Below are 24,635 nucleotides of genomic sequence, written 5' to 3'. Positions count from 1 at the left end.
GCTAAGAAGGTCAGAAGAAAAGAGCAAAAAAATAAGAAGAGTACAAAACTAAAGCCCTAAAGATGGAGGAATTTCAAAACAAGGTAATTATAATTCTATTTTGCTTTCATGATCAGCGCATGTTTTCTTTTCAATAGCTTATTCTATCTAGCTGAAAGTAAGGGGAAGAGACTAAACTACCCACCCCATACACCCATGATCATTTCGGTAACTGTTGATTGAGCAAAAGTGAATCCAAGGAGTATCAAGGGGGCCGGGGGGTTTCATGGTTGGCGGAGGAGCGGAATTGGCCCTTTTTTCGGACGGAGTGGCGGAATTTGGCGAAAATTTAGACGGAATAACGGAAATTGGGTTCTCTGACGGAGACGGAAAATTAGACAATTTTAGTGCGGAAAAACAGAATTTAGCAAAAAAATTTGTGGAATTTCGGAATTGGTAAAAGATATTCAAAATTTGCGGAACTTTCGACAAAAATATTGAATTTCAAAGAAATTTTCGGTGACGGAATTTTGGTTCAATTTAAGACGGTTTGACGGAAATTGGAAAAAAAATTGGCGGAATTGCGGAATCGGGTACCCCCTGAAACCCCCCCCCCATCAAAAGGAGTATAGGAACATGTTGCTGGTCAGGGTCCTTTAAGGGCTATGAAAAGAGCAGGGTCGATGTTTAATCAGGTTTACTACAGCCTCCGGAGGTGCACTCAACCGACTCGGTCCGACGACCTTAAGAGTAGGTTTTTCGAGACCCTCAGAATGCACTGTAAGGGTGTACTTCTGATAGAGTGCACTACAAGGGTCTTCTTTTAGCTGGATACATTGTAAGGGTGTGTAATAAATGAAATGGTCTTGATAAGTCAAAAAAATTGATGTAGTTTCATTAGTTTTGACTTGCACTTATTTCAATTTGTTACACATTGTGTCGACATCTCAGCCTCATTTCCAGGTGAATTCAGCAAAACAAGATAATATGAAATCAAACCAAACTGTAAGGGTCAGAAATGTTCGATAAAATGCACTATAATCGTATAATCTTTTTACTACTCAAGGGTAGTCTAAGGATCTGATTTTGAAAGCCATTTTTTTGGCGGCACACATGTCGTCGTTCAGAAATCGAGCGTCCCCGGGCTACACGGCCCCGTATCTCGGTCTTTGTATAAGCCTGCCCGCTTCGTGACAGCGAAAGCCTAGCTCCATACCCCCTCACCCCGGTTGACGGATTCAGTACTTTTACACCTATTTAATCTCGAGTAGCCAAGCATCTCCGAAAGTTTGAAACATATTATCAGTATGCTGGTAAACATTAAGATTTTTCTACTTTATTGAAAACCAGGCCATCGAAGAAACATTGAAATTCGTCAAAGAGCAGGACAAGAATGCTTACCAACAATTAGAAGATAATGCTTCCATGAAAAATGACGTCATTTCGGCCATCAAAGAAGCCGCTGAAGAGGTCTTTAAACTGGACCGTGAGCTTAAAGATGTCCCCGACGAAGGTGCCAAATTCATCCTTGAAAAGAATTTGTCTCAAGAACGAATGGACATGATCAAGAAAGGTCTTCAGATTCCAACCTTCAAGTTGAATCTTTCCAAAAGTGTTTACGACGGAAGATACATGGCGTATTTCATGAAAGATGAAAACACCCTTTTGAAAGCGCCTCATGTTTTGGGCTCTATCCAAGCCGTTGATATGGGAATTGCACAACAGTGGAGTAGCATCATTGTGGAAGCAATCGCACTGTCTCTACACATTTCTGGTATTACTTTCCTTCCACTGTACATCCATCAAGCATTGGAGCTTGTCGCTTGCAGTATCACACCTCCTATCGCGTGTTTTCTTCCAAAATTTGCTCAATCATGGGATGCTCCAAACGCGTCACCCTCAAAGAAAGCACAAGCTATGGTTGATCTTCTTAAGGTCATTATTGAAAATGATAGACTTTACTTTCAAGTTCTGACATGCATAGCACAATATATGTCTCTTAGTCAGTGGACTAAGTTTTTCAGCCGAGTTACTGCGGCTGTTATCAATCCGATCGTATACGGTAATGAAGCCATTGTTATAAAGATTGCTCAAGCAATTCCATACGACCACAATTTTAATCACAAAATAATTAATATTGCTCAGTTGGCATTAATCAGGTCCGAATTTGAACCAACACCACAGAAAGAGGAATGATATACTGCACAGGACAAATTTCATCCCCTAGGAATTTTACTGGGTTTTAAACAATTTATGTAGTATCTGTAACAAATAAATTGTAGACACTTTAAAATTAATATATAGAACAAACTCGTACTACCCATATTTTACTGATGAACGTTGGTTAAGTAGCAAACGTTTATCAGAATCATAAAAAAAGCGAACTAAGGGACTGGTTCAGAGTTTGGATTTAGGATCTATTTGATTTTAAATTTTGTAGATTTATTCTTCCATCTGCACCTCTTGAGTAGTGAATTCTTTTGAAACTGAAAAGTAAGTCTTTGTAGGAGTCTTTGTATCGACTTGAGACAACTGCTCAAACTTTACTCTACTTAATAAGGTTACCAAGCATACAAATTATATACATACTCGAATAAAACTTGAACAAATTACACTACAGTATAAGTCATTTTCCTGATCCACCCCGTCGTATGAATGCACTTTTCTCCTGTCAATATTATGCGGAGTGATGACGACTGTTAAGCTCTCAACGTTAACAAGGTTCAAAAGTTTCCTCATCACTCAACCACTATAAACCAAGGATGTAAGTTTGCTTCCATTAACTAAATATTTCGATTCCGTAAAAAATTCTTGTGAGACCAAATAGAAGCGATCCATGGTGTTGACAATACAAAGGTTGCAAAATTATATCAATGCAGTCAAAACATGTGATTACTAGAAAAAGTTCACGTGATTTTATTCCCATGTTACTTGCTTTATACAACTTACATCTGATAACTTTATTAGTGTCAATAAATTCGAACCAATCATAAATAAATGGGATGTAACAAGCAAGCACATTAAAATTTCGAGTAAAAGCGTGATTTGTCTCCAGACTTTAATTTTGCAACCTGTGTCAGAATACACAGGTTGCAAAATTAAAGTCTGGAGTCCCATCATAATGGACGGGCGATGTGATCATTTAGCCAGCATGTCGATCAATTAAATTGCAGTACAGTGTAAAGATAGATATCTTTGTCGAGCAGGAGAAATTTGCTTTTAATAAAACAATGGGAGCGATCTCATTACTTAACCAGCATATTAATAATTTTAATTTCATCGTAAGGTTTATCATCTCTAGAGTTTGTTTTGACCATACTCATCTGTTGGCAAATGTCCATCCCCTTAACCACGCGACCGAACACTGTATGCTTGTTGTCTAGCCAGGGCTGTAAAGAAAAAGATTGGAAGAATTACAGGAAGGGGGTTTATCTAAAGAATCCTACATTTACTAAAAATAGACAAAAAGAACGACAAATTTCATAAAAAACGACAGATTTCGTCTGTATACTTGTTGTCCAACCATGGCTGTAAAGAAGAAGATTTGAAGAATTACAGGAAGGGGTTGGAGGATATAACATTTTTTGGAAATTTAGCCCCCGCCGGACATTGTGACTTTCGACCCCCCGGACAATCATCAGTTGACCCTCTGGACATTTAAAATTACAGGAAGGGGTTTATCTAAAGAATCCTACATTTACTAAAAATAGACAAATAGACAATAAGAACGTCAAATTTCATAAAAAACGACAGATTTCGCCTGTATGCTTGTTGTCTAACCATGGCTGTAAAAAAAAATTTGGAAAATAGTAACGCAGAACCAAAGGTTTCTTCTGAAATGAATAACTACCAAGGTATATCCCTTTAGACCTCAGATCATTTATTCTAATAATACGTAAAATATTATCAACAAATTGATTGGAGATGAAATATCAATATACTATAAGTTAACTCCAGATGAATTTTCAATAAAGCAATGGAGGCGTACACTATGCCTGTGTAGAAACTGCCGGACCTATATTGGGCTTTTCCAGAAAAAAACCGTATACCCCCTGTTGAGGAGGTCCATTTCCGTTCCAAGGGGGTAAGGTTTGATATGTGGCGGAATTCCATAGGGAGATACAAAAATTGGTCAAAAATAACTGGAGTGGAATTCCATGGGGGTAGCTTTTTAAATCCTACTAAAATTCAGAATTCCAGAGGGGTTTAAACCTGAAATTGCCTGGAATTCCAGAGGGTTACAGCATTTCCAGCCACAGAGGGATGGAACTCCTCAACAGGGGGTATACGGTTTTTTTTTCTGGAAAAGCCCATTGACGGTGTCAACCTTTTGCAATCACTTCACGAATTGTAAAGTAGCGTACATTCTATTCATAATATGCACCACTGCAATGTCTTCTGACATTACGTCACGGAACCAATAGCTGATTGGTCGGAAGTGACGTAATATCAGTCAATACGTCACTTTCAACCAATCAGGTATTGGGTGGAATGGAAGACATTGCAATGGTGCATATCATGGATATGATTCGAATAGCACGTTGGTTGTGGCTTAATTTATGAAAAAGTCTACCATGGTTGAATGGAAGATAAAAAAAATTCAATTATATGTTTTAGAAGTCTTTTGGTAAGAGCCAAAAAGGGGGTCAATGGAAATGACGTCATTCAAACAATAGACGCACGGTATTCCTAAGCCCCCTCCCCCGTTTACTGGGAACGTACTATATCCACAGATATCATATTTTTTTACACACTAGATAGGCTAATTGCTCAAAATTTCCCGTGGAAGTGTGTCCAGTTTTATGGTCGACTAGTCCGCCATGTTGTTTTCTATTGTACCTTAGATTTTCGAAACGTTCGAATTTCAAAACATCCGAATCGCGCTGTTGACGACCAGAATTGAAAACAAGATTGCGGACTAGCCAGCTCTAAACCTGGACACGTTTCCTATATACGGGTAGCTCGATCCAGTCAAGTAATTAAAGATCAGTGACTACCTTATCGAGGAAATTTTCGTCGGGGAAAAATTCGTCACTTGCTGGTAATTGGTAAACGCATTAAGGCCGGGGAAAATTTTCGCCGGGGAAAATATTCGTCACTTGTCCAAAGTTTTCCCCGATAAGGTATACAAAACTTACAGTTGGTACTACGGTGATGAAGAATTGACTTCCGTTTGTGTTCGGTCCCGCATTCGCCATACTTAATGTATAAGGGCGGTCATGGCGTAGGGTGTGATGAAATTCGTCTTCAAACTCACCGCCCCATATACTTTCACCACCCGTACCGTCACCTTGAAATTAAAAGATTACGTCACGAATTCATGTTATTATACCTCTATAAAGAGAGCAAGGCTAAAGACCATTCTCCACTTGCGCGCGCTGCGATCGCACTTTTTCGAACAAAGCTTCCACGCTATTGGTCAAAAGAAAAATGAAGCAACTCCATTGGCGCGATCTGACGTAACAGTTGAAAAAAGTTGAAATGTGTTCAACTTTTTTTCAAGCACGCCCTACACTTTTACGACGTAATCTTTTTTCCTAGCAAAAAGGATTGAAGCGAAAAAGTGCGATCGCAGCGCGCGCAAGTGGAGACCGGCCTTGACTGCACATTCGTTTGATATCTCACACTTATACCGAACACTTAAGCGAAAAATTCAATTAGTCGAAACATAGCCGAGCAAAAGAAAAACTTCATCACTTTTTTTCAAATCTTTGTCATGTCGCCCTCAAAATTGACCTCAAAATAATTTTGAAATAAACAACACTTACCAAGAGGGTCTCCAGTTTGTAGCATGAACTGTTTGATGATTCGATGAAAAATGTGTCCGTTATAATATCCATTGCGGCAATGCGTGACAAAATTCTCCACTGTTTTCGGACATCTAAACGATAGAGAAAAATTTTACCAGTTAACTCTCTCTAATTCGATTTTCAAGGGACCATAATTCATATAATTTAAAAATTTGAATTACAAAGAATAATTTAAACCTTTCCAGCTGAGGGGTATATATTTTAGTGTATATTTTAATATTTTAGTTCGAACTACCGAAAGATTTGAATAATAAAGATTCGAATAATAGAGATTCGAATTAGAGAGAGTTAAGTGTGTGATATGATAGCAGTCGCAGAGGAGAGGCAATGCTTTCAAGCTCCTGGGTACGAAGGGACACCCCTTATGAAAGATGTTACTCGATGCAATTTTAAATAAATAATTTATTCAGCAACTAAAGTTTAGAATTTTATTACTTTATTTTGCATGGCTATAAATGGATTATTAACCTCAGTAAGCCTGTAAGCCTCAGTAAGCCTGTCTCTCTGGAAAATATTTCCTCAGAGAGACCGGCTTTTCGGTTAATACTCCATAAATACTGTAAAATAATGATTTACCATTCCTCATTAAATGCCCCCTTTCAAGGAAAGTTTAAAATTGACAACATGTAGTTACGTTGCTACAAATTGGGCTGTTCCATAAAAAAACCATACAGGGGGGGAGGAAGAACCTTTTTTAAAGTCAAAACGAAATTATTGAAAATGTGTGAATAACCCCTGGAAAATGGCAAAATTTGCAGAAAATACCCTTGGAAAGATTTTTTTCATGTCTTAAAGCGATAATGGACGAACTAACCACTCTTTTAAACCCTGGAAATTTTAGAATAACTGTTTACCCCCTTGGAAAAATGAAAAAACATCCCCTGGAAATTGTTCTCAGATTACCCTCTGGAAATGTTCGTCCACACCCTGTATGGATATAAAATGGAATGGCCCAATCTGGTCGTCGTCAGTGGTCGAGAAAATGAAAGAGGTTGTTTCTTTTTGCGGTAAAAGACAGAAAAGGTTCTAATAACGTCTAAAAAAATTGTATTTTAATTTTTAAACATGTTGAATAAAGATTGAAATTTTTTAATAATTGCTAAAAAGTGTGTAATAAATTATTTCATACAGTGGAGTTCCATAACTCGACCCCGCACGCGGAACACTAATTTGTTCGAGTTAAGGAAATTTCGAGCTACGTACAAAAGTTTATGACCATGAGGCATCGTTAACTGAAGGGACCATAAAAGTGTTCGAGTTAAATAGAGGTTCGAGTTATAGAGGTTCGAGTTATAGAGGTTCGAGTTATAGAGGTTCGAGTTATAGAGGTTCGAGTTAAAAAGAGACTCCACATTTAGGTTAATCCTACATAAGAGCACATTTGCCTTTCTGAATACCTAATATTAAGGATTTTTCAAAAATTACAAATTCTTTCACACAATTTCCTTCTTCCCATTTCATCCACAATATATCCTCCAACCCACACTGGTTTATATCATCAGAATCATCAAAACGAGAAGTACACAAAGCTGCTTCACCAAAAGGTACAGGTCTGATGTCTCCAATCGTTCGGTTATATTTCTTCACAATCAATTCTGCCAAACCCATTCCTGTCATTTCTGTATCCAACATAATTTCAGATTCTTCCAATAGTTGCCCGTTTTCCGTTTCGTTGGTAAAAACCCGATAAGTAAATTTCGGATGAAATCGGAAATGAAGAGGTCTTGAGCCTTCAATATTTTCACACTCCCTGATCGCTTTCGATTCCGGTAGAAACTCTTCTTCGATAATCTTATTGCCTTTGAGTGACAATTGAAATGTTTGTGATTCTACCCTCAAATGGTGTGCAGCTAGCATGTCCTTAAGCTCAGCAATGGTTGTCGCGTCTTGAACGGTAACTTTAAACCAATTCGTACCAAGTTTGAAATCCGATTCCCAGCACGGTCCAACAAGGACATCAAATTTACCTTCAATGACAAATAAGTTGAGAGTCAAATCTCTCAAATGTTCCCATTCTTTCACCATTAAAGAAACAATGTATTGGGAATCTTCCAGCTGCATTCCTTGGAAAACCAACGATTGATTATACTTCCCTATCTGGTAAGTCTCCAACAAATAGTTCTTTAAATCTTTAACTCGTTTACATTTACCCAATTCCAATTCTTCTGATTTAGTCAGAAAGTTTAATCGGAATGTCTTAAAAATCTTCACACCCCATTCGATACAACTTTGTTCATATTCGAGACTTGTTGTAGCTACAAAAACATCCTTAGACTTTTGCCCTTCTTGCAAATCGTTACCGCTGACGTTGTTATACAAACTATCATAATATAATTGTTGATCATACGGCAGTCCTGTCAATTCTTTAATCTTCTTTCGAATCAATTTTAAAGAAAACTCATCAAGCATCATTATAATGTGTCTTGTTTGGTACCCCCTGATAGGAAAACCTGTCAATCCAGCGATGTCCAGCTCTTCAAGATTCTCATCACTTTGATCTGGCTGGTAAACTGCCAAAAGTAGAATCAATCTTTTGCACGAATCACCTTGCTCTAAGAGACTTGACATGGTAACATTTTCTGGTAATGGTGCAGCTTTATATGTGTTGGATTTAGACAAATATTGCAGCAGAATTTGAGATTCACCAGCAATGTTCAGCTCCTTGGTGATGTGATCCTTGACAACCACCATATGTTTAGATTCGTCAAACTGGCGATTAAGAATCAATTGAGTATTATTCGTTTCGCCAGATGTCGGTAGATTGTAAACTGCAACCTGAACGACATCCTTTTGGTTAGATTCTTGGTCATTATTTACCACCAGTGTCGGTAACTCGATATGTTTTGTAGAGAAATCCAATATGCTGTGGATTAGCGGTTTGGATTTTCCCAAATACTTTTGTTGCATTTTGATGGATCGATTTTTATAACAGCCGGTGAAAAACTGTTGTTATGGGTATTTTATTTTTTAGTTTATCTTATATTTTCTCTAGATAGAAAAGTAAAATCAGTTAAATTCAGTTTTAGAGATTTTAGTAGAATGTAACAACAACGTCGATCAGCTAGAATCACCAGAAGCAAGTCCCCCGAAAGTTCTTGGTTAACAATAATTCACACAATTAAAACCAGTGAATATCTTCTGTGTAAAACAACACAAAACTGCATTATGAAGTGCTAAGAATCTATAATATCTAAGTAAAAAGATTTGCAAACAGAGCTATTTTTCATATTATCATGAGACATCAAACTCCATTATAATAAAAACACATAGAAAAGTATAGTAGTACACATTCCTTTATAAACAAGAACGAGTTGTTCATAAAAATGTATAGTCCATAACATCATAGTGTTTTGTTATTTAAAATCTTTCTCTTTTTTTTTTAATTCGTCTTAACATCATTATGATTAATTACGTCAGCTATGGTGCAATCACGAGTAATTATTATGTAATCAAAGAGTGAATTCATATCAATTTTATACCATAACCCAGACCCAGTGAAACTTGCTTATTGTTTAGCTTTTCCTTGAATGATATGCAAAGCCAATATTGTATAATCAAGGTTTTTATCAGCTTGCACAAAATCGAAAATTTTTTTTGGCCTGATAAATGTTACTGATAATTAAATAGATTTTAGAACAAAATAAATAGCTGTACAAGCAATACACAGACCAGATCTTGAATCTGAAAATAGATTTGTGGCCATTTTTAAAATTATACCACGCAGTCGAACACTGTCTTAATACCATGCGATGGACCGTACAAGAGTACACGTTTTCTTATAAGAACAAACTATGCAAGAACAATTTGGGAACATTTAAAGGACTTGCGGACTCTAAAACATCCAATTTCTTAAGTAAATGGACAAAAATACTCACAAAGTGGTGAAAATAAGAACATGTTAAGAACATTTTTAGACTCTCAAAAAGTTAAGAACATCCTAAGGCTTCAAAAATTTTGGATGTTTTTAAAAAAACGTGTAACGAGTGTGTCAGACATTACATTTGGATCGGGAATACATTTGCTTGAACTTGTGTAGTCTGAATCGCACCCCTCTATGAAACCACATGTAGGAACACGAATCCGTTATTGAACGTGTGAAATACAGATATTCACCATTGTAATGTCTTCTGACATCACATCACGGACCCAACAGTTGATTGGTTGTAAGTGATATAAAATCAGTCAATAAGTCATACTCAACCAATAAGCTGTTGGGTCCTTGGAAGACATTGCAATGGTGCATAGGGCTCTTCCAAAAAATGTCCGTACATGGGGGGGGGGGGGGGGGTGGAGGATATATTGTCCGGGGGGGGGATAGCGAAAAATCATCAAAATTTGCCTTGTCCGGGGGGTAAATTTGCTCTGTACGGGGTTATTTGGGTTGTCCGGGGTTCAACTGATGCTTGTCTGGGGGGCAAAACCCGTTGTCCGGGGGCCAAAAGTCACTTTAAATCACTGAAAATTGTTATATCCTCCACCCCCAATATTCAATTTTTTTCTGGAAAAGCACATATTATGAATACGTTTATACGTCAGGTCAGTTATTAGAAAAAAAAAACTTGAAGCGAACTTACTCTTTCGGGAACAGCTTGAAATGTATATCGCCCATCGATGTGTGCATGACGAATTTTTCTGCCAACACTTTCGCTGAAGCTTCCTACAAAATGAAGTAATGTTTATAGTAATGTGTGCAAACGAACCGATAGCGCAGTTGGGAGAGCAATCGCCCGGCAAGCGAGAGGTCGTGGGTTCAATCCCCACTCGATTCGTTACCTTTGAGAAAACTGGGAAGTACATTAGTGCAGGATCCGTTGATTCATTACGTTTATAGTAATGTTTTTTAGTAAATTTTGCGACAACAGTTGACCTTCCTTGGATATTTCTACTAACCCTTGACCCATCTTTTAAGTTACTGAACATACTCCTGTAAGGCCAAAATTTTTCGTTGAGGTGCTCTTCAAGTGCCGTTTTTAGCCCCGGTAGAGGACTGAACCTACGACCTAACGCAGATGAACGCTCTACTTTTGTGCTACGATAACACGTTAGATGACGCTAACATTTCCAGCAAGAAAAGGTCAAGCACTAGATCTTCTAGCCAAAGTCTCACGCTCTTTCGCACCTCTATTTGTATCAAGAGTGTCTCTATAACCTGAACTCGCACGAGGAACACAAATTTGTTCGAGATAAGGATATTTCAAGTTATGGAGTAAAGATTATAAGATATTGTTAATTGAAGGGACGAGAACGTGTTCGAGTTAAGGAAACATTCCAGTTGTAGAAATTCGGGTTAAGGAAATAACAAACGAAAAAAGATGATTCGAGTGGAAAAACACGAAAAAGATTACCTGAGTTGCAGCTACAATTTCTTCGCGCGATGGTTTCTCGTTGAACACGTCGCGGTCGCTGAAAAACAAAATATCTTTGTAACAAAAAAGAGCTTTGTACTGGAAGAGGGACAAATCTTAGGATCCTTAACATCTAGCGGTCGCTGAAAGACAAAATATTTTCATAACAAAACAGATTTATACTAGAAGAGGGCCTTATTTTAGGATACGTAACATCTAGGAAACCATTATTTGAATTTCTTCGAAAGTTGAACGTGTTTGAGTTTATTCAATTTAATTTCTCTTAATCGTGTTAGCATTTTGAAGATACTTTAATGGGATAAACTTTCGCGGGGATTAAATTTCCCGGATTTCGCGTGTCATCAGTGAAAATCCACGAAATTAAGTCCCAATGGAAATTTGGAAGGGCCTCATCCGCGAAATATTTCAAAATATGTCAGATAAATACTATTTGAATGGTTACTTGCATCAAAGAGGCGTAAATAATGTGTATTTCAACAACCAACATGCATGATTTGGCAGTAAAAGCCACAAAATCGTGAAAATATTGCCACCCAATAGTGCCACCCGCGAAATTAAGTCCCCGAGAAATTTTTGAATTTCGCGGATAGGCCCAACCGGTAGCAAAAAGGCGGTTGCTGAACTTTCTAAGATGGGTGTTACAACCGGATATGAAATCGGGGATAATGGGCTTACGTTTGATCTTGATCGGGTTCAAGTCTTGAAAACAAATAAAATCTATTCTTTTTGAAGCCAGTACACACGACTGTTGGGTCGGTGGATAGTTTCTCCAGCGATGGATTATCTGATGCTCGCATTTCCTACGAATTAAATACGAAATCTCAATACAAATAAATTCAATAACAAGCCGTAGCGCATAGGTGCGGCTACAGTCATAAGTTCAATCCCTGGTTTGAGTCATACTAAAGGCTTAGTACCTAGTACAAAATGGTATTTCAGTTTTGTTAAAAAATCACAGCATTAAAATGAGGCTATGAACTGTTAACTGAGGCCTGTATATATGAATTATTAATCTTGCTTATACAGACGAGAAAAGAAGGAACGTAAAAGCTTAAACAAATGTTTTTGTTTTCTAAGAAGCACAGCAGAAATAGATCAATAGATCAAGGGGTTGTGGGTTCTTGTTCCACAAAACACAGCTTTTCAAATCAGAAGAAATTCTAAATAACATACAATAGTAAGAGCAGCATTTGGTCCTTTTTTCGACAAAACACAGTTTTTTACAATTCTAAGACCATGTACACACGTAACGATTCTGTTTCTCTCAGAAACGAAATGAAACCATTCTACTGGTTAGAAGTGACGTAAAACTTGAATGCTACCAATAGAATGACTTCATTTCGTTTCGGAGCGAAACGGAACCGTAGCGTATGAACCAGGTTTCTCAATCCCGGCCAAGCAAAGTCTTTGATCGGAGTTTTTTGAAACGTGGTACCCTAATGGCGGCACTACTCAATAGCGGTGTTAATGCATCGAGGGCGCTAGATCTACTTTCCCTCGAAAACTTTTGATGATATAGCGCCGTTAGACGTTAATTTTCAACACTGCAATGGCTTCTTTACGGGTACCAATTCAAAAAAAAAACCTCAATCAAAGATGGCGGATATAGCTTGGTCCAGCAATATATAAAGGTCAGTGGTATGAACGGAGTCTAAAGAAATTTTAAATACCGTACCATAGTAATAGCAGCCGTTGGTCGATTTGGGTTTCCTTGATAAAGCGCGATATTCAAAAAGCGAACATTCTCTTTCTAAAAAAAGAAGAAGGAATATCAAGTCGAGAATTCATGATATTCACCACTAGAGAGTCTTCTGAGATCTTTAAAATTTTTCACCCATACGTCACTTAAACAATAGAAAAAAGTGACGTATTGGGTGAAACAAAAACAGAAAAGTTGCATAATTTCGTGAAGTCATTGCAGTGGTGCACATCATGATGAATAATACAAAATTGTAGTCCACCAAATGATTCACGGTAATATACTCGTTGAAAACTTTTAAACTATTTGATCTAACTTTCGCCGACACATAATTGCAAATGACAATACATTTGAGCAGCTGCCATCATTTGATTTGAGACCCTGTTTTAAACGATTATACTACTGCAAGAATTTCAATGCTTGTTTCTCGACCGAAAAAGTTGGATATATACCTTAAAGGGGAAAACTTCAAAATGGACAAGCTCAAGAAAGTTGTGATAAAGATTTTCATAAAAGTGACAAAGTTCTCCCCGACTTAAATTCCACCCGATGAAAAGTTTTACCATGCTTAGTTTTCTCCTTAAAATAGGTCATGAGCAAGAAAGCCATGCAAATCGAACACAAGTTCTTTGTATCTATGCTATGGCGTAAACATTGAGTTTAAAGCACGAAGGGCTAGAGTAGAATCTCTAACCTATCCCAGGCAAGAAAAAGTGAAGCCACTCATTTCCCATCCAGAATGCGCCTAGAGCCGCCTAGAACGCACCGCACTCATGACGACAGATTGTATCTAGCGGTTCCTTTGTTTTTGGGGACTACATTTTTGAAATCTACCGGTAGATTTTAATTTTAATCTAGCGTTTGTGTACAAACCACGCGCGGGCGTTCTGGATGGGAAATAAGTTGCGTCATTTCCCATCCAGGAGTCTTGAGTCTAACCCTTTGGGCTTGGAAGTCAATGGGCTTGAACCCCAAGTCCATCAATAACAAGAGTTATAAAAAAATTTTATACCTTCCCGAGGATTTTGACACATGTATTGGAGAATATATTGATAACTAAAACAAAGATCATCAACAGTTAGAATATTGGAATAATAATTAGAATATAGCAAGTACATTGTACTCACTGACCTTTATATATCCATGGACCAAGTTACTCAATCCCGGCTAAGCAAAATATTATGATCGAAGTTTTTTTGAAATTGGTACCCGCAGAGAAAGCGTTATATCTAGTTTCACTTGTACACTAATAATGTAGCGCCATTTGTCGTTAGGCAAAGTTTCAAACACTACAATGGCTTCATCTCGGGTACCAATTCCAAAAAAAAAAAATATATATATATATAGCTTGTTCCAGGGATATATAAAGGTCAGTGATTGTACAATGTTCAAACGTTACGTTTCCGAAACACTGTGTGAACGTCAAAATTCAAAACGTCAAAAAAAGAAGACGTTGCAAAGCAAAATGGATTGTTCGGTTTCACTCCACTATTTTCATCGGAACGGAACTGCTCCGTTTCTTTGCTGCAAAACGTTCCAAAATCAGTATGAACACCTCCTTATTCTGTTCTGTTTGTGGCCCTTCGTGGAAACAATTCTCCAGCTGCCTAAAAGCTTTTGAATTTTTCGGAGCATGCCACTTAAAAAATATGTTATTTTTATTGTTATTATTATTATTGCCCCCGCAGGAGCGCAGCGACGAGGAGGCACTTATAGTTTCACGCATAGATATTGGACTGGAATCTCGAATTTTTGCGTTTTTTGTTTTGTTTTGTTTTGTTTTGTCGCGCAAGCCTACCCGTAGTTAGTCTCTTCCGTAAATGTTCGGTTTTTTTTCAGGGACGGCAGTTGCTAGCCTAAAAACTTTTTCTTTATAATAGCAGGCGCCGCGGGCATTTTACTCAGCTTTCGACAGTAGATTCTATTCCGCTTGTAGAATTTTGCCCGATTGGTCAACATGCAGGAAATGGAATGGAGAAGTTTCTGGAAGTTTTTTTAAATTCAAGCTCTCTCTTCCTGCAGTCAAAATACTTGTATGCATTTACTTTTGACTTTCGGATTAAACAAGATGTATACATATACCAATCAGTGAATTTGCTGACAGTCAAATTACAATCTGTCTCCTGTCTTAGACATTCAGGAGATTGATTCATTTTTCGATCCAAACAGTTTGTCCCCAATAGCAATAATAATGAACAATGATTAAAATGATAATAGTAGAACAATGATTGAATATGGACAAAAGTGATTATTGTTGGTGGTTGAATTGGCAACGAAATTCCACTGTAACTAAATTTATTCGACAATCGTCATTCAACATACTCTACTCTCAACAAGAATGCTTAAAAATCCTGTGTTATGGTAAATATACTTCTCGACAGTAAGTATAAATATTTTTTTCTTTCTGTACTTTTATAAGACTTGGTTTTATTAATCTTTTATGTTTAACACAGGTCTGTGTTCTTGTTGATACTTACCAGGCACTATTTGGGAAATTATTATCAAAGATTGAAAGAAACTTTTGGTGAACTATTTTTGAGGAAATTTCAGTACACTCACCATATAGCATATCATCTAATTTCATGTTTCTTATTTTCCCTTTAAGCTTTTTATGAATGAGGATTCGTTTACCTTGACAACGCAATATTACCTCGTTACTGCTACTATTACCACGTTACGTCATGATTTTCCATCCTTCTACACGATGTTGCTGTTACAACAGCAAGATAACTGGCATATCTTTTTAATGTAAACAATTTTGTCCGTGAGATCCCTTATCATGCCGTTGGAAAAAGTCCTGAATGTACGCTATTTCCTGTTAATACCTGCTTCCTGCTCATCAATATTGCCTCGTTACTGATACTATTACCACGTTACGTCCTATCATCTTCCATCCTTTACACAACGCTGTTACAGCTTCTAGATTACTGGTAAATCCATTTATTGTAAACAATTTTGGATCACGATATCCTTTGTTAAACAGTTGGAAAAACTCCTAAGTACCGTGAGATTGGGTAACTTGCATCAGTGGAGGCTAACTTGCATAGCCCTCAAATGAATGACCTGGCTGGTCATTAAAATACAAAGTTAAATCAAAACAAAAATGGTAGAGTAGAGCTGCGAGCAGAGCTGCGTAGTTGTATTTTAATGACCAGCCAGTCATTCATTCGATGGGCTATGCATGGCCAGCCAGGTCATTCATTCGAGGGCTATGCCATGTTAGCCTCCACTGATGCAAGTTTGTACGTGTTACCTGTCAATTTTTGGTTCCTGCTCGTTATGTTTCTGGCTCATAGCATTTCTTATGCTGTTTGGTTCTACTATGTTTCATTTATACCTATTTCAAATTGGTTGAAATAAATATAGTTGCATGTCTTTTGTCTGGTTTAGTATACACAAAAACACAAAAACAAAAAACAAATCTGTAACTGTCTGTAATTGATTCTACCTGGACACTTTTCCTAATGAATGTTTTAAGATTCTTATTTTATTCTTTGTAAAAAGTAATTCATATTTTTAGAAAAAAAATGTCTCATTTATGTTAGCTTATTCATTGATATCTCAAAGAAAATGCTGAGAAGAATCATTCTAACTATTCCAAATCATTTCCAAACTTTTGCTATAAAGCATTAAAAAGCCTTAATTAGCATTAATTAGTTTTACAAGCATTTGTATTAATTAGCGGGTGGCAGTTAGTGAAAGCTATGGCTAGTTATTATTACTATCCTATCCAACAAAAACCATACCGGAGTGGTACGAAACCGTAACGCATGAGCATGATCTAAGGGAACTTATTTTGGCGAGAACCAAATTTGGCGAGTAGCAAAAATCTTGAAAATCTTTAATGTTGGTGGGAACTAATTTTAGCGAATTACAGGCTAAATCTGTCCTATTTTTGTATTTTGCCTTATTTTGAGCAATTTTGATGAATTTTAGAGGTTATTTTGGCAACAAATGCAAAAATTACGATTGAGTAAAATATTTAATTCTGGCGAGAACTTATTTTAGCGAATTTTGTCTAAACCCGCCAAAATTAGTTCTCGCTTAAAAAGTTTCCTTATAATGTATACATCTCAACAGTTTTAAAACATCATCCAAATTACTAAAAATAAGGCATAATGAGCGCTTAATTCTTAAGCGCTTAAGCAGATTAAATTTCGCGAGCAAAAAAAAACGCGAAATTTTATGAATTTAATTTCGCGAGCCAGAGTTTTGAAAAATTTCTATTTTTTGCCACAAATGCAGACTCTGGATTGGTTTCTCCGCCGAAAATGCGATTTCAAAAATTTTTGAGGTGGATTTAATTTTGCGAGTAAGGAATCTCACCCGTTTTCGCGAGTTCCAATTTCGCGAAAATGGCAAAAATTCGCGAAATGGCGAAATTTAATCTCGCGAAAGTTAATCCGATTGAAGCAACAAAAAACAATGTGTTTCGGAGTACAAGAAAGGTGTAGAAACATTAAATATAAAACTGAAAATATATGAATTGACAGATAAAAAAATTCACTCCACTAAGAATTAGTGAATGAGTTCTTCTTATAGAATCAAAACCTAAAATAAAGGGTGTGGTGGTAAGCCTTCACTAAAGAGAGGTCCACCACACCCAAGAAGAACAAAAATCACATTCACAATGACGATGGAGTGTTGATCGTGTTGGAGTGGTTTGCCATCGGAGATCAATTGTCAGCATTGGACCGATCCTTTCCACAACTGATGATGGTGGACCTTGAAGCTCCGGATGTGGACGTGTCGCGAACGGCCACATTGACACACACACGAAAAGCGTTAAAAAGGAACATTGTGCAAATTCTATCTCAAAACGCTCTTGGTCTCAAATCGGATGATCGTATCAACGAGATTACTCTAATGCTACATAAAAGGAACATTTTTATTTGTTGTATACAAGAAACTTGGAGAACAGGACCAGAGAATCTTGACAGTAATTATGGATATAAACTTTTGTTATCTGGCAAAGAAATTCAAACAAACAATAGAGGTTCGCTAGGAGTCGGTATTATCCTCAGCCCAAATGCTCATAATGCCTGGAAAGCGGCAGGATGTGAGATTCATCGCTTTAGTGCTCGAATAATAGCAGTGCGTTTAACGATGGTCGACATTGATAATAGAGACATAGGACTGTTCGTAGTCTCTGCTTATGCACCAGTCGGAGTTGCTCCTGAAACCGAATGGGATAATTTCTTTAACGATCTAGATGCATGTATCTCAAAAAAGCTTCCAAATGATATTCTTATAATTGGAAGTGACACAAATTCGAGCATTGGTTGTCTCAACAAAACTATTGACTATTATAATAACTCTTGTGTGGGACAATTTGGGTTATCGTATGCTAACGATGCCGGACATCGTTTCGCCTCCCACTTATCATTAAACGAACTACTTGCAGTGACGACTTGTTTTCGAAAGAATAATTACGCAACATGGATTCACCCTAGATCTAAATCAAAACACCAAATCGATCATTTTATCGTAAAAAAGGAACATTTCAAATATGTGATGGACGCTGGAGTCTCTCAAAACGTGATCGACTCAGACCATTCAGCCATAGTATGTAAACTTAGAATGATTTCACGCCTCAAAAAGAAAACTTCTCTACGAGATCGCCTGATACGTCTTGATTATAGTGGACTGAAAAGTGATGTAAACAGTCAAAATTTCTGTGCTTCCGTTATGGAGAATTACAATATTCAACCCCCTTCAAACAGTCCATATACACGTTTATCCGACTCTGTCAAAGCGACATCTAGTACGCTTCCACAAAAGAAAAAGCCTTCACCAGGTTGGTTCACTGCAGCAGAGGATAGTTTAATTCCATTAATTGAAAGAAGAAACATTGCAATGTTGAAACATTTGTCAAGACCGCTTCGTTCTACCGCCGAGAAGCTGAAACAGGCTAGGAAAGCCCTAAAGCGTACAGTAGGGAAAGCTAAAAATGAATGGATTTTTTCGAAATGTAGTGAACTGAATAACGCCTCAAACACAGGGACTAAAGTGTTTTGGGAAAATATCAAACAACTCAGTGCTGGTCTGTGTAAAACTAAAGCTAGTGCTGTACCATCAATGAAAAAACCGGATGGTTCCATTTGTAAAACTCCGGAAGAAAACGCGCTCGTTTTTCAAGATCACTTCAAAGCTTTGTATGGTCGTCAACCTATCTATGATGACTCAGTTCTCTCCTTACTTCAACCCAAAGAAGCCGTTACCGGTCTTGATAACTTCCCCACTGATGAGGAGATAGTAAAGGCTACTTGTAAGCTAAAGGAGAAAGCTCCAGGTGATTCCGGAATTCCGCCACAAGTGTGGAAATCGATCATTCAAAATGAATCTACTTACGAAATTTTCAAATCCGTGATTTTAGACTTTTGGGAGAATGAAAAACCACCCCTAGAATGGGAGAAAGGATTTCTAAAGGTTCTTCCAAAGAAAGGAGACCTTAGTATGCCCGGGAACTATCGTGGCATTATGCTACTTGAAACGTGTTATAAAATTGTAGCTATAAATATTGCATGACAGGCTCCGCCCTGTTGCCGAATCCCTAGACAACGAAGCGCAATGTGGTTTTCGATCAGGGAGAGGATGTACGGATGGAGTTTTTACAGTCAAAATGGCTATAAAGAAGAGAAAAGAGCACGGCCTTGAATCTTGGGTCCTATTTTTGGATCTAGTTAAGGCATTCGATCGTGTCCCTCGTGAACTGTTGTGGCAGGTCTTAGAAATTTTTGGCATACCTGCTAAATTGATTCGCCTTTTAAAATCGCTACATGCTCGTGTCGAGGTGAAATTTGTTATTAATGATGTCACAAAGTCAATTGAAAGTATTATTGGAGTCAAACAGGGGGATATTTTGGGTCCTCTGTTGTTCATATTTTATCTTGCAGCCGTAATGATATCATGGCGTAATGCGTATGATAGACCGGTCTGTATTTTCCATACGAAGTTCGATGATGTATTAACTGGTCGTAGATACAACACAAAGAGAAATATCGAGGAATTCTCTTTACCAGATTCGGAATATGCTGATGACACAGCTGTTTTATTCACATCGCGTGAATCGACTGAAACGTACGTACCCCTCCTCTTCAATCATTTTAATAGATACGGTCTCGAAATACATGCTGGCACCGACGAAAAACCCTCCAAATCAGAAATCCTTTTCGTTGCAGCACCAAAACGCATCTATACAAATCCTTCTACATACGATGGCTGCAATCTGTCAAATATTGTTCTACCAGGTGGCGCACATTTACCAATAGTGGATCGCTTTTGTTACCTGGGCTCTTTTCTGACGAGAGATTGTAATGATAATGTTGATGTTGATGCCCGAATCAATTCGGCAAGTCGGGCATTCGGTAAATTGAGAAATTGTTTATTTTCGTCAACCAGTATTTCATACAAAGCTAAGAAATTTGTATACGAATGCATTATCTTGGCTATTCTCTTACACGGTGCTGAACACTGGTGTTTAACCGAAAATCTTTTCCGAAAATTACGTTTATTCCATGCTAGATGTGTACGTGCAATGTGTCGTGTGAACCGGCTCCACACCCGTGTGTATAGAATCAGAACGTCTGATCTGTTAAATCGTTTATCTCTGAAATCCGTTGATTCGTACGTGAATCGCCGTCAACTTCGTTGGCTGGGTCATGTCGCTCGTATGGAACAACAGCGACTACCCAGAAAAATGCTAACTTCGTGGGTGCCATCGAAACGCCCTCGTGGAGCACCAAACTTCACATATGGAAGAGGAATTTATAAGTGCTTGAAAAAGGTTGGTTTGTCAAAAAATGACTGGTATCAAAAAGCTTTGAATCGTCTGGATTGGCGTAAAATTATTAATTCCAAGTAGCATATTTTTTGATAGTTTTATCTAGTTACTTATTTGCATAATTTTTCCTTTTTTCGCTTTTTATTTTATCTACCTAGCGCTGTGATCTCTATCTTAGGATAGGGCCTATTCCCTGTGCTAAGGGAAGGTTTATCTCTCTCTCATATATGAATTGGAGGAGAACAAAATTTACCTTTTATTCCCAACATGGTTGAATATAAAATAAAGTACCCACTTTCGTCGAAAACTAGAATAAATCAAGAAATCAAAAAATTGTTTTAATTTAAATATTACATGGAAAACTTTGACACAAACTACACAAATGGTTTTGAGAACTTTGGCATGCATATAATTTTATTAGAAATGGTTTGAGATTACTTGGCCTGTAGAATCCTCCGAACCTTTTTTTTGTCTAGCTCTTTACCAAAGTCAAGCTATTCAAGTGACAAATTTTGGACTCTTAGCTAACTTTAAGCTTTTTTTCCTGATAGTTTACTTACATGTTTTTTATAAGAGCAAACAAAATTTTAAATGCCTTGGGATGTTCTTAACATAGCCTGATAATGTTTGTTCTTAAATTTTCATATTTTCACCATTTTGTGAATATTTTTGTGGAATTTCTATAGAAATCGGGTGTCTAAGAGTTCGCAAATCGTCAAAAATGTTCTTAACTTGTTCTTGGTATTTTGGCCATCGAAGCCTTATGTTCTTATATTCGTATAAATAAAGTGTATTGAAAATGAGTATTTACCTGGGTTAACAGTGTTGAAGGCTTCAGATTTTTCCAATTCTCTTTCACTGGCCATACGCCGTCCGAATTCCATGTTTGGTAAGATTTGTTTCTCCTGTAAAAAGAAATAATCAGTGTACAGGGTACTCTTGGGGATGAAAATTTCCATTGAAATCCCAACGGGCTAGAGATTTTATTGTTATCAGGTCAAAAAAACCCAACGGTTTTGGAGTGTAATTTTTGACATTGAATTTTAAATTGGGATGAAAAACAAAGTTAATTTTCCAGTGGGGCCGAGATTGTGGGGTATTTTTCCCACCAGGGATGAAATTATGGTCAAATTTTCCAGTTGGGCCTCCGGGGCTATAACACAAGGGTGTTTTTGTTTCAAACTATTTTTCTTGAATCTCAAATAAAGTTGTTCAGGAGTCAAAACAACCTAATGTTTACAGTAATGTAAAACAAACCATTTTTATTTATAAGAATATACTTTATAAGAATACGTAAGATGAAGTTAGTCATAAAGTTTACAACTTCCTAAGAATATATTGCCAAGTTGAAATTACTTCAGTTTTCTCCGAGCTTAAATCTCCAATAATTTAACACTAATTTTTTATAAGGACTGAAATTGCCTTATTTTTGGATATTTTGCAATAAGTTCTTTTAATCATTTGGCACGACAAGAATTTTGTAAGATTATCTTTTGTTCGATATATTCAAGATAAAATCGGAAAGAACTATTCTTATAAAAAATCATAGTTACAAGAAACCCAATTGAAAATTTTGTTATATTATTGCTCCCGAAGGGAACCTATGTTGCTTCACGAGGCCGTGCTGGGGATCGAGCTGGCGAAAAATTGTTCAAGAAAAAAAAAAGGGACGATGCAGGACGATGTAACCTAGTGACCACATCTAAAAGATTGCCGTGTGGTGAGCTTTTAAGCTAGCTCGACCGCGCGAACAGATATTTTGCGTTTTTGGCGCTTCAAAGTCATAGCTTGGAATACAACAACACCGCGTGAACAGAAATTTAGCGTCTTTAGCGCTCCAAAGTCATAGCTTGGAATACAACAAAAAGCAACGAAGCAACTTGGGACCAGTTGGTTTCAGAAAGTAGAAGGTATAATCCCATAGACTGTTCTGCAACTTTGATAGTAAGTATAATACTATTTTATCAAAAGTAATGTTTCAGATATGAAAAGTAATGTTTCAGATAGGATGTATGATTGAAAATTATTTTAAAGAATTTCTTTTTGCCTTGTATCCTTGTTGTATAATCAGGCATCATCAGTTACTTTACTGTTACTTTTGGGTAATTATTATCAGAACTTCTGTTTATCTCCAGGCGATGTCAATTGAATTCAATTGATCCAAATTTTCGTAATTGAGCTATCAAATTTTATCAAACAGAATCAAACTATAGGTGTTTGGTTACTGAACCTGATCGAAGCCGACCCTGTCGAACGAAAGAAATATTTCTATCCCCAGACAAACAAATTGCGCTGCCAGATAAGTGAATCACGCGGCTGGATAAGTGAACGTGTTGTCACGAGTTAACGCACGGTCGACTAAGTTCGCATGAAAGCCGGGCAGAATAGGGATGGTGAAATTGACGCCCATGTGTGATCGCCCAATTGTTTAAGTACGTCTCGCAGACCACGCGTTCAGTCCGGGGTAAGTCTCAAAAAGTAATGTTAAAATCCTCGGACACGCAACAAGAAAATCCCTGGAGTCCGGGGAATCAGCAGGGTCGTTCGAACATAATTCAACTTTACCAGAATCTTTTAGTTTCGTGACTGTTCGAATTTGGTTGCAGTAATCTAACACCTATCGTTTGATAATGTTAGATTAGATTGGTACCCGTGAAAAAGGGTAATTTGCATCATTTGAGGGAAACTTTACATTGCCTCCAAACTGCAGACCTTTCTTGGTCTGCACTTTGTCTAAGCTAAAATGTAAATTAAATGTTTTTGACTTTTGAATTTTTACAATTTTATTACCAGAAAGCTCTACTATTTGGAGGCGATACCAGTTTCCCTCCAGTGATTACCTTTTTTCACGGTAATCTAACAGTCTGATTGACATCACCTGGATATTTATTACAAATTATCTATTGACAGTTTCTTCTTCTCTATTCCTATTTCAGCTTTATGGTTTTGCCTTCCAGCCTTCGTTCATTCACCATGACAAATACCATATTAACCATTAAAGTAGCTCTACACGTTGGATGTACCGTCAACTGCTTTAAAGCCAGATTGACATTATATGTTTTTACGAGGTCTGAATCGCTGCTTCAAATACGCTGAGTTTGCACAAAGATAGCAGTTGTTCAACCAATCATCAAACTTCATTTTAACATAACATTTTAATGAAAAGAGAGTTTTGACTTCAAAATGTTGAACAAGAATTGGAATGAATTGTCTGCGTTTTTAATGGAGCTGTGCAATGTTTGTGCAATGGGACACCAAAACAGCAACCATTTTAACCGAACCTCCACAGAATCATCTTTTTTGTACTGTCCAAGAAACATGGATCTGTTTGTTGTTGAAGAGGATGTGACGATAGAGAGAAAAAGCTGACCAGAAAGCAGTATGTCCCATGTTATCTCAAGTAATCCCATTTTAGAGCAGTTGACGGTATATACACAAACTTGACATTAACACTCCTTTTGTTGGAGAAATTCCTGAAGAATATTTCATGTTATGTTCCTGTTGTTTGGTTGCATTTTGAATCATTTTGGTTTTGGAATGCTTCTGTATCCACTGTATTCTTTACAAAACAATATTACATTACGATATAGACAACAACTTAGCTGAAAATTATATCATTGTCAAAATATAGTCTTGGAAATTATAAATTCATGTTTTGATATGTTTGTTATTTTTATTTTTGTTATTGTTGTTTTTTCAAAGAAAATGCTTTTGAGAAGAAAGTCATTCTAAATATTTCCTGAAGATTATTCCAAGACCCTGCCTATAAAACATGAAAAGCTTTTTAATTCAAGCTTTATAAGGTATCTATTAAAGGGGGCATGTTTAGTGCAAGTTATGGCTGAGAAAAATTGAATACTTTGCAATATCACTGTATTTCTGACAAAAATAAACACGGCATTTCGCCTTTTCTGAATTTCGATCAATCACTGTCAAATGCCTGTCATCGGGAGCATCATAGCGAAAGCTACTTGCTAGTTTTAATATAGAGTGCTCTA

The 24,635-nt window shown here is 37.1% G+C and overlaps 2 protein-coding genes, 1 long non-coding RNA gene and 1 other non-coding gene across 4 annotated transcripts; 3 read left to right on the top strand and 1 right to left on the bottom strand.

The window, feature by feature from the left end:
- Positions 1–2,458, top strand: LOC136823996 (uncharacterized). The gene is made up of 2 exons (XM_067080153.1): positions 1–83; positions 1,330–2,458. The coding sequence occupies exons 1-2, from the start codon at positions 63–65 to the stop codon at positions 2,173–2,175; spliced, it is 867 nt and encodes a 288-aa protein (XP_066936254.1). The 5' UTR covers positions 1–62; the 3' UTR covers positions 2,176–2,458.
- Positions 2,459–2,473: 15 nt separating this feature from the next.
- On the bottom strand, positions 2,474–21,540 carry LOC136823994 (peptidylprolyl isomerase domain and WD repeat-containing protein 1-like). The gene is made up of 10 exons (XM_067080152.1): positions 21,449–21,540; positions 20,891–20,944; positions 13,867–13,910; positions 12,831–12,905; positions 11,831–11,955; positions 11,135–11,192; positions 10,364–10,446; positions 5,748–5,860; positions 5,118–5,269; positions 2,474–3,368 (listed from the first exon to the last, which is right to left on the bottom strand). Exons 1-10 carry the CDS (start codon positions 21,519–21,521, stop codon positions 3,225–3,227), a joined length of 921 nt encoding a protein of 306 aa, XP_066936253.1. The 5' UTR covers positions 21,522–21,540; the 3' UTR covers positions 2,474–3,224.
- On the top strand, positions 10,486–10,558 carry Trnaa-ggc (transfer RNA alanine (anticodon GGC)). Its single transcript has one exon. It is a non-coding gene; the product is annotated as a tRNA-Ala (tRNA).
- Positions 21,541–23,003: 1,463 nt separating the features above from the next.
- LOC136823839 (uncharacterized) lies at positions 23,004–24,195 on the top strand. The gene is made up of 2 exons (XR_010849073.1): positions 23,004–23,101; positions 23,574–24,195. It is a non-coding gene; the product is annotated as an uncharacterized lncRNA (long non-coding RNA).
- Positions 24,196–24,635: the final 440 nt, after the last annotated feature.

The sequence above is a fragment of the Clytia hemisphaerica genome, unplaced genomic scaffold (assembly GCF_902728285.1).
Source record: "Clytia hemisphaerica strain Z4C2 unplaced genomic scaffold, Clytia hemisphaerica genome assembly, whole genome shotgun sequence".
Lineage (NCBI taxonomy): Eukaryota > Metazoa > Cnidaria > Hydrozoa > Leptothecata > Clytiidae > Clytia > Clytia hemisphaerica.
Note: the sequence above shows the minus strand (reverse complement) of the source record. Positions and strands in the feature narration are given on the sequence as shown.

What these genes read in the sequence shown, in the direction of transcription:
- LOC136823996 (XM_067080153.1), top strand. Translation starts at nt 63, where the DNA reads ATGGAGGAATTTCAAAACAAG. An exon ending in TGGAGGAATTTCAAAACAAG is followed by an intron (nt 84 to 1,329) that starts GTAATTATAATT and finishes ATTGAAAACCAG; the next exon opens with GCCATCGAAGAAACATTGAA.
- LOC136823994 (XM_067080152.1), bottom strand. Translation starts at nt 21,521, where the DNA reads ATGGAATTCGGACGGCGTATGGCCAGTGAAAGAGAATTGGAAAAATCT. An exon ending in AAATTGTAGCTGCAACTCAG is followed by an intron (nt 10,447 to 11,134) that starts GTAATCTTTTTC and finishes TTCATTTTGTAG; the next exon opens with GAAGCTTCAGCGAAAGTGTT. An exon ending in TTCAAGCTGTTCCCGAAAGA is followed by an intron (nt 5,861 to 10,363) that starts GTAAGTTCGCTT and finishes TCTATCGTTTAG; the next exon opens with ATGTCCGAAAACAGTGGAGA.